Raw genomic sequence first — 15,225 nt, forward strand, 5'->3', positions numbered from 1 at the left:
GTGTGAGAAGTGTGCAGAAGGGCATGAGACAAAGGAATGTGTACCATTGGGGAAAGTAGTGGTATGTGTTAATTGTAGGGGTGCCCATGGGACTGGGGATCAAAAATGTCCCATGCGAGAGAGGCAGGTTGAGGTTTCCAGGGTTAGAGTAGTGCAGAAGTTGTCATATGCTGAGGCAGTGAAGAAAGTAGAGGAAGATGGGTCAAGGGGAAGGGATCCTGAAAGGAGTAGTGTGAGTAGTAGATCTGTACCAGTACAGACGGATAAACCAACAAGTGATATATGTTTCAGTAAGATTGGATTTTTGGCGTTTATAGCAATGGTTATCAACTGTACTGCAGGGATGGAACATAAGTCGCAGAAAATCGAGGTTGTGGTGGCAGCTGCAGAGAGGTATTTGGGTGTGCAAGACTTGACATCAGAAGTGTTACAGGGTGTGTTAAGTGGCGGTGTCCCATCCTTTCAGGCTGTTGGCCTGAAGTAGGACTTAATAGATTTAAATATTGGAGTATGGTATTATTATTATTTTGTAATGTTTTGTGAGTGTAGTGTTAGATGGTAGGGGATTAGTATTATTATTTATTATTATTTTTATTTTTAAAGCAAGGTATAAGGGAGTTATGCTCCAGTCTAGTAGGTGGCGGTAATGCAACATTTATTGGATGCCAACCGCCATTAAACCTCTTCGAAGAAGAAGCTCGAGGTCTGCAGGAACGCCTCGAATTGCAGGCTGCAGTTGCACATTATTATATTTTTTGGCGGAAGGCAAAGACGGCCACACAACACTTGTTGAGCGTTTAGTTAGCTAGAAAATAATTTAGTCGTTAATTGTGAAACAAAGGTCTAAATAGTGCAGTCCGGCAGTAACATACAACGAACGAGTTCATCTGTGTGTGAGTCGTGGGACAGTCAGAAGCTGTCTGTCTAGCTACATTTTGGTGGAGTGTAGATGGCTTGCTAGTAGTTGTCAAAGCTAGCTTACTATGAATGGGAACGCTGTCGCTGTTTTGGCTGCAATGAGCTTGATACTTGGCTAAAAAATTGCTAGAAGAATAGTGATAGCTAGCTAGCTACCTAACTGGGTTGCTTGCATGGTCGCTTAATGATTTCGTAGCTAGCAGCACAGCAGAAACATTCGATTAACGTTAGATAAATAACTAGCTAGCTAGCCCGGTGGTTAGTATGCTAGTCTAGCTAACGATGTAAACAGCTAATTTAGCTAGCTAGCTAACATTTATTAACTAGCTAACTTTGAGCAGAGGGTCAGTCCCTCTCATTTGAGCACCGGATCCTTTTACATTATGAAAAACTGTGAATACCAGCAAATCGACCCACGGGGACTTTCAACACCCTCGTCAACGCAACCCTGTAACGTTACCGAAAAGAATGTGCAGAGCAGGCCTCGAAGAAAATGGGAAGTATTTCCAGGGAAAAATCGCTTTTATTGCGATGGACGGATTATTCTGGCCAGACAAAGTGGTATCCTGCCTCTGACACTCGGCCTTATCATTGTCACAAGTGGCCTTTTCTTTGCATTCGAGTAAGTGGCTATGCCTTATAATATTGCTTTGCTTTTGTTTAACCTAACGTTACCAGTATAGACAGCCATCTAACGTTAGCTGCAATAGACAGCCATCTAACAGTGAAGCTCAGGGCAATACATACCTACCTGTCTGTTTTTTCTTCTTTGAAAAAAATGCAATCTCTGTTTTTGCTTTTGTTTATTTTGTGTATAATTTGTAAGTCGCTCTGGATAAAATAAATGTAATGTAAATGTGTATTTGAATTGAGCTTGTCTCTGGTTCAGGTAGATTTTACAGAGTTGTACAGTAGGCCTATTAGAATGGGTGTCTCAACCACTCAAGGCCAGGGACAGACAAAAGCTCTCATGTCCACTTTTGTCCTCTTGCAGCTGCCCATTCCTGGTGACTCACCTGACCGTCTGCATACCTGTGATTGGTGGAGCGTTGTTTGTGTTTGTGGTCACCTCCCTACTGCAGACCAGCTTTACAGACCCTGGCATCCTGCCTAGGGCCCTGCCAGATGAGGCTGCAGACATTGAGAAGCAGATAGGTAAGATAGACTTAGGATATAGTGTAACAGACTGGGGTGATGGCTAGACCAGCTGGGGTATATCTGGGCTCAACTGTTTCAGTGGCGGTCATAGTAGATTAAAATCCTTCAGCAGTATCAGTGTATTCAGTTAAGATTTTGTTTCATATGTGATCATTTTGATGTTTACAACATTATTGTATTGACGTCAGAGAATCAATCCCTCCCTCTAACCCTCCCCTGATTCAAGACACCTCAGGTTCCTCCACGTACCGCCCCCCTCCGCGCACTAAAGAAATCCTCATTAACCAGCAGGTGGTGAAGCTTAAGTATTGCTTCACCTGCAAGATGTTCCGCCCTCCTCGGACCTCACACTGCAGTATGTGTGACAACTGTGTGGGTAAGGACTCTATGGGTAAGGACTGTGTTGTTCAAAGTGTCCAAATATGGCATATCTCTAATTTGTAAATGGCCTGCCCTCAGAGCGGTTCGATCACCATTGCCCGTGGGTGGGGAACTGTGTGGGCAAGCGCAACTACCGCTTCTTCTACAGCTTCATCGTTTCTCTCTCCTTCCACACCTCCTTCATCTTCGGTTGTGTCGTCACACACCTCATGCTGCGTACGTATGCTCACTCGCAAACAAACATGAATGTACTTTGTTGTCTCCTTCCCTGCTGTTCTGTGACAATATTGACCATGGAGTGTTAGTATTGGGTTGCTGACTTTTTACCTTTCTGTTTTTCAGGATCCCAAGGAGGGAATGGCTTAGTCCTGGCCTTACAGGAGAGTCCTGCCAGATATCCTTTTCACACCAAACATTCTCTCTATCTCATTACAATCCCTATAGTGGCTTAGATGCCCACAGTGCTGCTCTTGCTCTTAGCCCAGAGATACAAGGTGACAAGGCTTTAGTTCCTGGTGCTAAGACTTTGGCCTAAGCCTACTCATTCCTAATACGATCAGTTCCCTGGAGCCCATTCTTCACACACTTGCAATCGTGTAAGCCTGTGGCCTTTATGAAAATGTATGCACTCACTAACTGTAAGTCGCTCTGGATAAGAGCGTCTGCTAAATGACTAAAATGTAAAAATGTAAATGTTTTAGACAGATGGCAAAACTTTAGAGGCAGGTGTGCACCCTAATGTTGTCACACTGGCTAGACACATTATGTGGTTTACAATAGAGGCTTTTGTGATTTCTTCTAAACCCAGGACATGGTGAGCAGTACAGTTAGAAATATGGTATAATTGCAGTTCAGGGGAACCAGTAGTTAGACCTTCATTGCTCTAATATTGTGATTCTGATTGTGATTCCCTAAGATAACACAATATGGCCTTGTGATGATCATGTAGTTCTTGTTCTTGATAATCATTGTTGATAACCTTTGCTAGCGTATGTTGAAGCCTTGACAAGCCTTCTCTCACTGTGGTTGAGCTAGTTATTTGCTTCTTCTCCATCTGGTCTATTCTGGGCCTCTCAGGTTTCCATACATACTTGGTGGCCTTCAACCTCACAACAAATGAAGATGTAAGTACCAACCATAGACATTTAAAATAGTAGATAGTGATAGCGCTGACGTCATCCACGTATTCCTATGGAAAACTCCCGATGGCATAAGAGGCCGGAAGTATTTTAATATGAAGCGCCCCATATTGCTGAGTAGGGCTGAATGGCACCAAAAATCGCTAAGGATCATGGTCGATGTAGTCGTTTTCACCCTGCCTGATAGTCAACCCGGAGCCTCATAGCCTGCCGGCCCATGAATGGTCTGTGTCAGCACGTGGTCCTGTGTGATGACAAATGTAGTAGTCAGAATGGATCACTATTTAATTAAATGTCTCGATTTGTAGCTAACTTGAAAATAATTCACAGTGGGGATTGAACTTGATCATAATAAACACATTTTAGAGGCCAAAACGGCGGTCTAAAAAAATTAGTTTGGCCTAGTCTGGCGATCGTAATTTACATAGGCTTTCTAGGGCAGACCAGGGCTTTTGGCACCACTAGGTTGCTACTCAGAACAGGACTCATTACTGCATTGGAGAAATTAGAGGCTTCACGAGTAACTGAAGATAAGCTACCTATAAGATGTTTTGTTTCGTACTCTACACATTCTTTTTTTTAAGGATTGTTTCTAAAATGTTATTGAACAGATGGTGAGAGAGACAGAGGTCGAAGATGGAGAGTGGTTGTGTGAAAGGGCAGGCGGATGATTTGAACCTATGCTGACACGATAGACATTGTGCCGGAGGAAGCAGTATTGCTGCTAGACCACCAAGGCCACACTACACATTCCAAGTACCCAAGTATACAGTACTTGAATGTTTGATCCTGCTAAGTCTCCAGACTGCTTCTTACCTTTGTCTTTCCTGTGCAGATAAAAGGCTCCTGGTCGAGTAAAAGAGGTGCAGAGGACTCTGGGAATCCCTACACTTACGACAACATCTTTACCAACTGCTGTGCAACGCTGTGTGGGCCCATGCCCCCCAGGTCAGTACGAATGGCTAAACCGCCACGTCAGTCAAAGTTGCTACTGCCGTATGAAATGGTCTATTTATGTATCTTTTTTAACATCATCTTTTCCCCTCATGTTTTTCAGTCTAATTGACAGAAGAGGCTTTTTGACCCCTGAAGACATTCCACCTGCTGTTGCAGTGGACATGGAGCGTCCCCCTTTCCTGTCCAAGAATGACACAAACATGGTAGGGGCGCCATCTAGTGGCTACTTGTCCTGACTGTACTGTAGCTCCAAAGTTCCAACCCTGACCCTCGGAGAATCTCAATTGCATACTCTTCACGTCCTCTCTCCGCGAGGAGTATGTAATTGAGATTCTGCCCCTGTGTGCCTGTCCTGCATGAGCCCACTATATCCCCTTCAGACTCCCCCCCCACACATATTGTGTCATAAGAGGGAGGATGGTTTGTAATTCGCTCTGGATAAGAGCGTCTGCTAAATGACATAAATGTAATGTAAATGATGGTGCACATTTTATTATTATTATTATGCACATTAGGGATAGGACACTGCATCCATGAACTTTACGTGTATTGCTTTTAGTGTTTATTTAAAAAAAAGCTGATTTAAATCATTGTTATTTGCCTGAATCGGAACTACCTCTTAGCTGTACTCCTATGTTTTTTGTTGCAAGTTCAGATATTTGTATAGTTCAAAGGTTTCCACACTCATGTTTATTGCACCTGTGTGGACCAGGCTATAAGTGTAGATATCCACAAGGGACATTAAAAGGCTGAGGTTTGTATAAGCAAATTTTTTGCAACAGTGATGCCTTCAGCAATCGGTTGAAAGTTTGGGTTTACTTGGGTGAACTCTGGGTTTACATACAGTACCAGTCAAAAGTTTGGACACACCTACTCATTCAAGGGTTTTTCTTTATTTTTACTATTTTCTACATTGTAGAATAATAGTGAAGACATCAAAATATTGAAATAACACATGGAATCATGTAGTAACCAAAGAAGTGTTAAACAAATCAAAATATATTTTATATTTGAGATTCTTCAAATAGCCACGCTTTGCACACTCTTGGCATTCTCTCAACCACCTGGAATGCTTTTCCAACAGTCTTGAAGGAGTTCCCACATATACTTAGCACTTGTTGGCTGCTTTTCCTTCATTCTGCCGTCTGACTCATCCCAAACCATCTCAATTGAGTTGAGGTCAGGGGATTGTGGAGGCCAGGTCATCTGATGCAGCGCTCTATCACTCTCCTTCTTGGTAAAATAGCCCTTACACAGCCTGGAGGTGTGTTGGGTCATAGTCCTGTTGAAAAACAAATGATAGTCCCACTAAGCCCAAACCAGATGGGATTGCTACAGAATGCTGTGGTGGCCATGCTGGTTAAGTGTGCCTTGAATTCTAAATCTATCACAGACAGTGTCACCAGCAAAGCACCCCCACACCATAACACCACCTCCTCCTCCATGCTTTACGGTGGGAACTACATATGCGGAGATCATCCGTTAATCCACACCGCGTTTCACAAAGACACAGCGGTTGGAACCAAAAATCTCCAATTTGGACTCCAGACCAAAGGACACATTTCCACCGGTCTAATGCCCATTGCTTGTTTCTTGGCCCAAGCAGGTCTCTTCTTCTTATTGGTGTCCTTTAGTAGTGATTTCTTTGCAGCAATTCGACCATGAAGGCCTGATTCAAACAGTACCCTCTGAACAGTTGATGTGTCTGTGACTTGAACTCTGTGAAGCATTTATTTGGGCTGCAGTTTCTGAGGCTGGTAACTCGATTGAACTTATCCTTTGCAGCAGAGGTAACTCTGGGTCTTCCATTCCTTTGGTGGTCCTCATGAGAGCCAGTTTCATCGTAGCGCTTGGTTTTTGCGACTGCTCTTGAAGAAACTTTAAAAGTTATTGAAATGTTCCGTATTGACTGACCTTCATGTCTTAAAGTAATGATGGACTGTCGTTTCTCTTTGCTTATTTGAGCTGTTCTTGACATAATATTGACTTGGTCTTTCACCAAATAGGGCTATCTTCTGTATTCCCCCCCCCATCCTTGTCACATCACAACTGATTGGCTCAAACGCATTCAGAAGGAAATAAATTCCACAAATTAACTTTTGTGACTATCTCATGAAGTGTGCAAAGCTGTCATCAAGGCAAAGGGTGGCTACTTTGAAGAATCTCAAATATAAAATATATTTTGATTTGTTTAACACTTTTTTGGTTACTACATGATTCCATATGTTATTTCAATGTGTTGATGTCTTCACTATTATTCTACAATGTAGAAAATAGTAAAAATAAAGAAAAACCCTTGAATGAGTAGGTGTGTCCAAACTTTTGACTGGTAGTGTAGATTTCAGGTATGTTTTTTTAATTAAGTACTTTATCACCAATCATATTGTATTCACTTACAGGCAGGTCTTTGAAAATCCAGGTCACTTTATATTGTTGCGTCATGTTTATTACGATGTGTTTTGTTTTCAATAACTACTTTAATTTTTTTTCTCCAAATTAAGACAACATTTAGGGTGTCCAATCAAAAATGCATCTTTTGACCAATTGGTAAAATATGTCACAATATGTCAATTGTGTTGATAATCCTCTCAAAAAACAAATGGTCCAAACCTCACGTCTCTATCATAATCCGTTCAAAATGTGTTGGAGTTTAGTAGGATTGTCAAAATTAGGGGGACTAAATCAGTGGAGGCCAGAGAAAAAAAAGTTGTCTGAAATAGGGCTGTGGCAGTCATGAAATCTTGTCAGCTGGTGATTGTCATGCAAATAACTGCCGGTTTTACTGTAATTGACCATTTAATTAACATTTTTAGCATCTCCTGGCTTCCATGCACAGCCTACAAGCCTACAAGTATAATAAATCCATAGCCTACACCATCACAATAAATCCATAATTTATTTTAGACAGGTCTAACGAAACATGATATGAAGAAAATGTTGGCTATTTCAGGAGAACAGAATGGCATATTGTGAATTGTCCTTATCTTAGGCCCTGATCTGGCTATGCCATATGGCTGTGGGCTACACTAGTTCATTTAGCAGACAAGATTTGCTTGGAATTCCGTGGCATTATTTTATAGTGTGAAGAATACAATTGAACATATCTGAATAAAATAGAAAGGATATTTTCTCCAAACAATTTACGAGGGAGTTTTTCGGCTATTCTGTGTCGAGCAGTTATCGAAGAAACTGGTCCTCCTATATGCTTAATTTACAGTTATTTATGCAACTTTAGTTGTGATACAAATGTTAGGCTATATGTTTTGATTTTTAATACATTCTATGGCTGCATTATGCAACTAACAATGATTTGAAAAAAGTTGCATGAAAGGCATGAGCTCTTCTCTGTTTCTTGCGCAGGCTGCAGACACTTCAGTCTCTCATTCACAATTTGACAAGCACTTGATATAATATTCTCACCCATCAGACTATTCTTAATTTAATCTGGTCTTTTATATATAGCCGATGGGTGAAATTATTTTTGATTTATAATATTCCATGAATAGCGAATGGAGGTTACGTGCTGTTACGTTTTTAATGTGCAGGAATAGGCAGCGCGTCCATAAGGCTAGGGGAAGCTTTTCCTAAAGGAAATTGAATGAAATTGCCAAAATTATTTTGCCTAATTAGCCTATTCCTGTCTATACAGAAATAAATAAAAAATTCAAAATAGACTACTAAATCATGATTTGGCCACAGAGGATCATTAGCTTCTTAAAAATATATATAATTGTGGAATGTTATAAATCATATTGCCTACAGTTGGAAGGAAAGGCAGCGCGCGCAATTTGGGCAGATTATTGTTGAGTTGCGACTGTCTGTGAAAAGTAGAGGCCAGGCATATCGCAATATTTCAAAATACAATCACAGGATAACATAGTTTGGAAAGCAAATGGTTATTGCTGTAAAGAGAAGACAATGAAAATACTAATCTGTCTTTTAGTTATCAAACTTCTCAACTTAATTGATTGAACGGTATAGCCTATCTTATTGGCACAAGTGGAGAGCATTGGCCATATCCCCGGTGAGTGTGCTCTGTGCATATTCACTATTTATCATTGTTGGGTCAGTGCTACTTAAATGTTATGGCTATCCAATCTACTCATCACATTACAAATAGTAGGCTATCTTACATACGTCTGCAAATGCGATGATGCATGGAATGCTTTATTATAAAGGTGCATTTCTATGGTGACAATTAGCTTCCCCAAACTTGAAACTCACGCGCCGCCTATGTATGCCAGGTTGTAAAACAGGTTAATGTGCTTCATTTTAAGAATTGAGCAATAAATATAGCAGCACAAGAAAGCTGGGATCCTCTTTTTAAATAGTTGCCAGTCAACTCTGTTTTCACATGCGATTGTGCGGTGACTGTGCTTATAAGAACACGTTTCACTAGGCTCTGTAGGCTATGGGCTTTCTAACCGTGTTCCAGGGGTCCTAGGCCTAAAGGCTACGTTTGGAGTTATTTGGCCATTTTTATTTGTAATACAAACCTTATCAAAACATATAGGCCTATGGGCTAGGCTACATAATGTGTGTGACTATGATTTGAAAAAGTCGCAAAAAAAGTTGTGCTGTTTGTTGCCTTACTGCACATGCTGGGCATCATTCACCAGTGATAATATTGTCACCCATCAGACTGTTCTTAATTTAATCTTGTCTTTACATATACTAAATAATATATGTGAAATTAGTTTTGATTTAGAATGGACCATTATCTATGCACTACATAATCTACACACTTAAATAGCGAATGGAGGACGCTTTTCCTGCGGTTCATTCCCGCCAGGTAGGCTATACTCCTATTGTAAAGCAAAGCAATGTGCTTAATATTAGGAAAGTTTAGAAATAAAATATAGTAGGCCTAGCCTATAGAAAGCTGATGGGATCCCCCTCTTTTTAATAGAGGCCATCACTCTGTTTTCTCACGCAATTTGAATAGCCTATAGAAATGTTGCGCAACATGAGCTCATGGGCTCTCATTAAGTGTTTGATTAGATTTTTGATAGCATTTGCATTGATGTCCGAGTGATTTAGAGGGACAATAAATCGCTGAGTACCAGGCCATTAGTAGGTAGGCTACTAATGACCATCAGCAGCATTAGAGCGCAGTTTTGGTGTCCACATCACCAACGAACTATTATGGTCCAAACACACCAAGACATTTACATTTACGTCATTTAGCAGACGCTCTTATCCAGAGCGACTTACAAATTGGTGCAAAGACAGTCGTGAAGAGGGCACGACAAAGCCCATTTCCCCTCAGGAGACTGAAAAGATTTGGCATGGGTCCTCAGATCCTCAAAAAGTTCTACAGTGAGAGCATCCTGACTGGTTGCCTGGTATGGCAACTGCTTGGCCTCCGACTGCAAGGCACTACAGAGGGTAGTGCGTACGACCCAGTAAATCACTGGGGCCAAGCTTCCTGCCATCCAGGACCTCTATACAAGGCGGTGTCAGAGGAAGGCCCTAAAAATTGTCAAAGACTCCAGCCACCCTAGTAATAGACTGGCAAGCGGTACCGGAGCGCCAAGTCTAGGTCCAAAAGGCTTCTTAACAGCTTCTACCCCCAAGCCATAAGACAAGCTAATCAAATGGCTACCCGGACTATTTGCATTGTCCCCACCCCCACCCCCAACCCCCTCTTTTACGCTGCTGCTACTCTCGGTTTATTATCTATGCATAGTCACTTTAACTCTATCTACCTGTACATATTACCTCGACTAACCTGTTACCCCACACATTGACTCTGTACCAGTACCCCCTGTATATAGCCTCGCTACTGTTATTTTACTGCTGCTCTTTAATTCAGCTTGTGTCATGCTAATTTTGCTATTTTCGGCCTTCGGAAACAACTTGTAAGACACCAGCCACAAAATGTAAAACCCTTAAGTTTCATCGAAAGCTGCACCGCTCTGTCAACTGAGCTCGGTGCTTATTATCGGATGCATTAGCTTACGAAATCCGACATTTTTGATATAATGTTGGTGATATGTTAGAGAAAGACCCCACTGAACGATTCAGAACATGAGGAATCATATTTGTCTTGGTAAAATTTATTTTATAACCTAAGGAAGTGAAATGTCATAACCAAAGTACGTTTTCACCCACTCTGGGCACCCTACTGAATTATTATATATATTTCTATCCTATAATATGGAGCGTTGTAGAGGCGTAATTGTCAAGTGTTCCTATCTTAAATAAATATTTTTAAGGTTGGCCTCTGGTTTAAGTTTCCTTCATCTTGGCTTAGTAATGATCTTTACCTGTTTTATGAAATTATTTTCTGTTTTTTTATCTGTTTGAGTAACTCCATATTACCATCAGTTTATCCTGCAGTCCTGAGGCCTTTTCTCCCTTAGTAACTATTTACAATTTGAGTGATTCTCCTTTTATACCAGGACTAAACTGACAGATCTCTGTACTCCACAGCGTGTAACACTTAACTCCCAGTTTTGTAATGTGTCCTTCCCACCACTATAGGAGGAGAATTGTCAAGATTTTGCTCTGTCCTGCACAGCCTGAAGTGTAACTTCCGCATGTAGAGGGTCGATGGTAAGAGTAGGGCTCAAGCTCCAACCCATCACCACACGTTTATTTTTGCTGTCATCTGTTCGGTTTGCATGTTCATCATGTGTGGCTGCTATCATAAGTAACTGTGAAATGACATCACAATTTGTGAGAAATATCTCTGTTTGGATACTGGCTTATCACCCATCCAATTTTGAGTTGGTTTTAATTTCAGTTAGTACATTGTATTCATCACTCAGTAGAACAAGTGTCACTGTTGACTCTCACAAGGTCAAGTGGAAAGGTGTGGTGAATTGAGCCATGGTATGTTGTGGGGCATCATGATGTGCCTTACCTCTGGAACTGCATGCCACTCTGCCACTATTTGAGCCATAACTTATCCTTCATCTCCCTCTTCATGAATCTGCTTTTTTCTCTCAGGCCATTCTAGGCATGTGGATGTCATGCTGATGACTTGATGTAGAACACACAGCTTAGAACAACCGCAGCATCATATTGTCAAACTTGGGCCATATCAATCATTGTCTCTTATGCCCTGGGGCAGCTGAGCACATGTGGTGAGGTCAGAGGTTACGGTAGCCTAAATCCTAAACACTCATCTGTTGTTCATGTCACTTATCCAGTTTGATAAGGAAAGGTACTTACTTTCCTCCCCAATTGCATATGGGTATCATATACCCCAGTATAATGAGGATATTTCATGATAGATGATAGTGTACTGACAAAGAACACACACCCTATTCTTATTTACTGTATTTGTATTGTATTTATTCACTAGGAATGGTGAATAGTAACGGCAGCCAAACTAAAGTAGGCTAACTGTAACTCATGCTTCTCGAATGACATTCTACCCCCTACTACTACAGTATTGCCTTTCTTGCTGTTGCTAATAATGGATACTTTCCCTGGTATAAACGAGCCTTGTCAACCCCGGTGACCCAAGGGAAACCATACAGCTTGTCCTGTCCTACATATCCTCACTCCCCTAACAGAGGAGGGAAGGGAAGCTTCCCCAAGCTTTGTGTCTGATCGTCTCTTTTGTCTTTGTTCCTCCCTGTCCTGCTAACTGGATTGCCTGCAGCGACTCACTCTTTCTCCGCAATGCCATGCTGTCACACCTAACCTGGCCATTGCTCTTATGTCAATCTCACTGTGCTGCTCCAAACTAATGCTTGTTTTCAGCTCCTGTGCATTTCCCCTCATTAACTGTGTTCTGCCATACCATTGTCGTCCGTCTCTCACTTCCTCATATCCCTTCGTCTTTTTCCTCCTCTTGCATTTCCTTTTCTCACTTTTCCCTTTTTCTTGACTTCTCTGTCTTCCTCCTTTCTTCACACAGTGCACTCAGAGGACTAAGGACCTTCTGGAGAGGGTGATCCGCTCTTTTGAGCTCCAGGGCCTGTGGCCCCCCGGCACCCCCAAGACCGTCCCTGGCCAGGAGTTGAGAGCCAGCCCAGAGTCCAGGTCCCCAGCCCCCTCCTCCTCCGCTGGGCCTCCCTCCACGGGCTGCTCAGGGTCCACCGATGGTCCTCCCCCCTCAAGCTGCTCAGGGTCTGCTGATGGGCCTCACCCCACCGGCTGCTCTAGGTCCGCCAATGGGTTTCCCGCCACGGGCTGCTCTGGGTCTGCCAATGGGCCTCCCCCAACGGGGTGCTCAGGGCGCCAGGCCTCGCCCATGGATTGTCCCCCTGTGAGCAGCAGCAAGAGACCCTCACTGCACTCCAACAACCCGGCCTTCCGCCTGGCCAGCCCCTCTCCCTCCTTCACCCACAATACCATCATCCTGGGAGACGCTCCTGACATGGGCTTCATCCAACTGCACTGAGCACGCTCAGTGGCTCCAGTAGGACTGCTTAAGAGAACATTCCCCTTCCACACAGCTCCCTGGAACTAATTAGTGGCTACACTGCCTTGAACCTTTGCCATCACATTTTTTTTAACCATTAACTTTTTCATGGAACTTACTGCGTCTTCTTCTAAACTCAGGACTTAAGCCAGTGTTTTCCCCTGTCCTGTTGGTGATGCCTTAGCTGGTAAACATTATTTTCATAGAATGTTTTATTCCTCAAAGGAAAGATCATCCTACAGGCAGAAAGTTAAACTTGGTAACACTGACAAGCACAAATAGTTTCTAAAAGTTTATACACTGATTGATAGAACATTTGTTTCACAAAGCTTCAAGCCATATGTACTCACTTACTTGGCAGGTGTTCCAGCATAGTAACTAAGGAAGCAGCCTCTTTGCCTTTTTATGTACTCTGTTCTATTACCTCTTATGCAAATCATTCATACACACACCCTTATTCTGCCATAGGTGAGAGGGCTTTTGTTAGTGGATAAGTAGGGCTTTGGTCTAACTGGCTTCCTATGCTGTTTGTCTCAGCTGTAGTGAAAACACCCAAGGTCTCCCAGTGTAAAGGGCTCTGTGAAGTTACCTCGTTCTACTCTACTGACTTTTGGATCGGCCATGCCGTGGATATTGTTATGTATGTTTGGTCCTTGGCTGCAGTTGAGACAGTGACTCACTTTGATTGGACGGGACAAGTGCTGTAGTGGGCTGTTTCCCAAGGTTGCTGACAACTGACATCGTAATCTGTTGAACCTCTTTTTCTTAGGCTGAAAAGGTGTTCAGATTGATTGTTAGATTTAAACTCAGACTGGCTTTTGTATATTTATTTGTCGCTGTGTTTAAGAGATGGTGTCAGTGAGGCAGAGAGAGAGTGTAGGTGTACATGTGAAAATGCTTGTGAATTTATTCTGGTATTCTGTGTTTGAACTGACTGGGACTAGACTTTATTGACTGTCCAAGCTAAATGAACATGTGCTTTAGGAGAAGAGTTCATCGTGAGCTTGCGTTTTTGATTGTCCTTTGAATGTTCCTTTTACATTTATTCTCATTTAAGCAATGAGACTTGATCCAAATACAAATTCAATACTGCCTGCTGAATTTCTTCTGTCTTTTGGAGGCCAGTTAATACATTTGACACAATGTTAACTGTTCAATTAACTTGCTAGGGATTTTGAAATGTGATGCCTAGTTTCCTCATGTATATTTACTGTAATGGCACATGTTCAAACTGTTGTTTTTTTCGTAGTGAAGGTAGGAACAGATGAATGTGATATGTAACAGTTTACATCATGTTTGAAGCACAGAACTTCTAGAAGTGTAAGATGATACCGCTTGCAGGCAATGCAAGTCGTCATTTTGACTTGAAGTGACCTTTGCCTGTGCTGCTAGTGGTATGAAACCATATCCCTTGGACTGGTCGTTTATCATAGACTACTATCTGTAACATGACATTAGACTGAAGGTAATGCTGTTGGCCACAAGGGGGCGTTATCTACTTCCACATAACACCATTAGTACATTCTAGAGCCCTTTATAGACCAGAGCAGTTGAAGCCTACTTTTCTTTCAATATGCTTAAATGAACTGCATGTAGCGTGTGTGATTGTGGAGGACTGTTGTGTGGTAGTCAACCATTTGAAACCTATAGCTAGGTCAGTTGAATCAAAGATGTTTAGCGCTCCTACAACTGTTATTATGACTATAAGCTGTGCTTGTACTATTATGGGCTGTTTGATTTGGTTTTGTAGTCTAGATCATTCCTGTGAGGATTAAACGGAGGAACTGTACCATTGCTCATTAAAAGTCATTAGCTTTCTACTCTGTCTGTTAGTTTTTTTTCCCCATGCCTTCGCTCCGTCGCTGCTCAGAGGAGTTTCGTTCAGATCATTTTTCACTTCAGTTGTCATTTGAGAGGTTTTGCAGTAGCAACACTGACATGACAATTCTACTCAGTGGAGGCTGGTGGGAGGCACTATAGGAGGACAGGCTCATTGTAATGGCTGGAATGGAATGGTATGAAACGCATCAAACATATGGAAACCACATCTGGCTTCGTTCTTTTTATTCCATTCCAGCCGTTACAATGAGCTTGTCGTCCTATAGCGCCTCCAACCTGCCTCCACTGCTACTATATACTCAGGCTTTCTATGACCGCACACAATCTCTGACCAAATGGGTCAGACCACAATGCTCACGAACTGGGACATGGCCGCTTTTAATTAAATAATAGGAGGGTTCCCTCTTATGAAGAACAGCTGATGGAAATGATGAGAAAGTGTGTGATAACCAC

At 42.1% G+C, this 15,225-nt stretch overlaps 1 protein-coding gene across 1 annotated transcript; it reads left to right on the forward strand.

The window, feature by feature from the left end:
• Positions 1 to 693: 693 nt before the first annotated feature.
• LOC311126969 (palmitoyltransferase ZDHHC18-B-like) lies at positions 694 to 14,746 on the forward strand. Its single transcript, XM_084158694.1, has 9 exons — positions 694 to 1,540; positions 1,913 to 2,073; positions 2,303 to 2,452; positions 2,536 to 2,673; positions 2,800 to 2,851; positions 3,479 to 3,581; positions 4,432 to 4,544; positions 4,654 to 4,756; positions 12,427 to 14,746. Exons 1-9 carry the CDS (start codon positions 1,302 to 1,304, stop codon positions 12,910 to 12,912), a joined length of 1,545 nt encoding a protein of 514 aa, XP_084014820.1. The 5' UTR covers positions 694 to 1,301; the 3' UTR covers positions 12,913 to 14,746.
• Positions 14,747 to 15,225: the final 479 nt, after the last annotated feature.

Source organism: Coregonus lavaretus, assembly GCF_964263955.1.
Source record: "Coregonus lavaretus genome assembly, chromosome: 3".
In the NCBI taxonomy this organism is placed as follows: Eukaryota; Metazoa; Chordata; class Actinopteri; order Salmoniformes; family Salmonidae; genus Coregonus; species Coregonus lavaretus.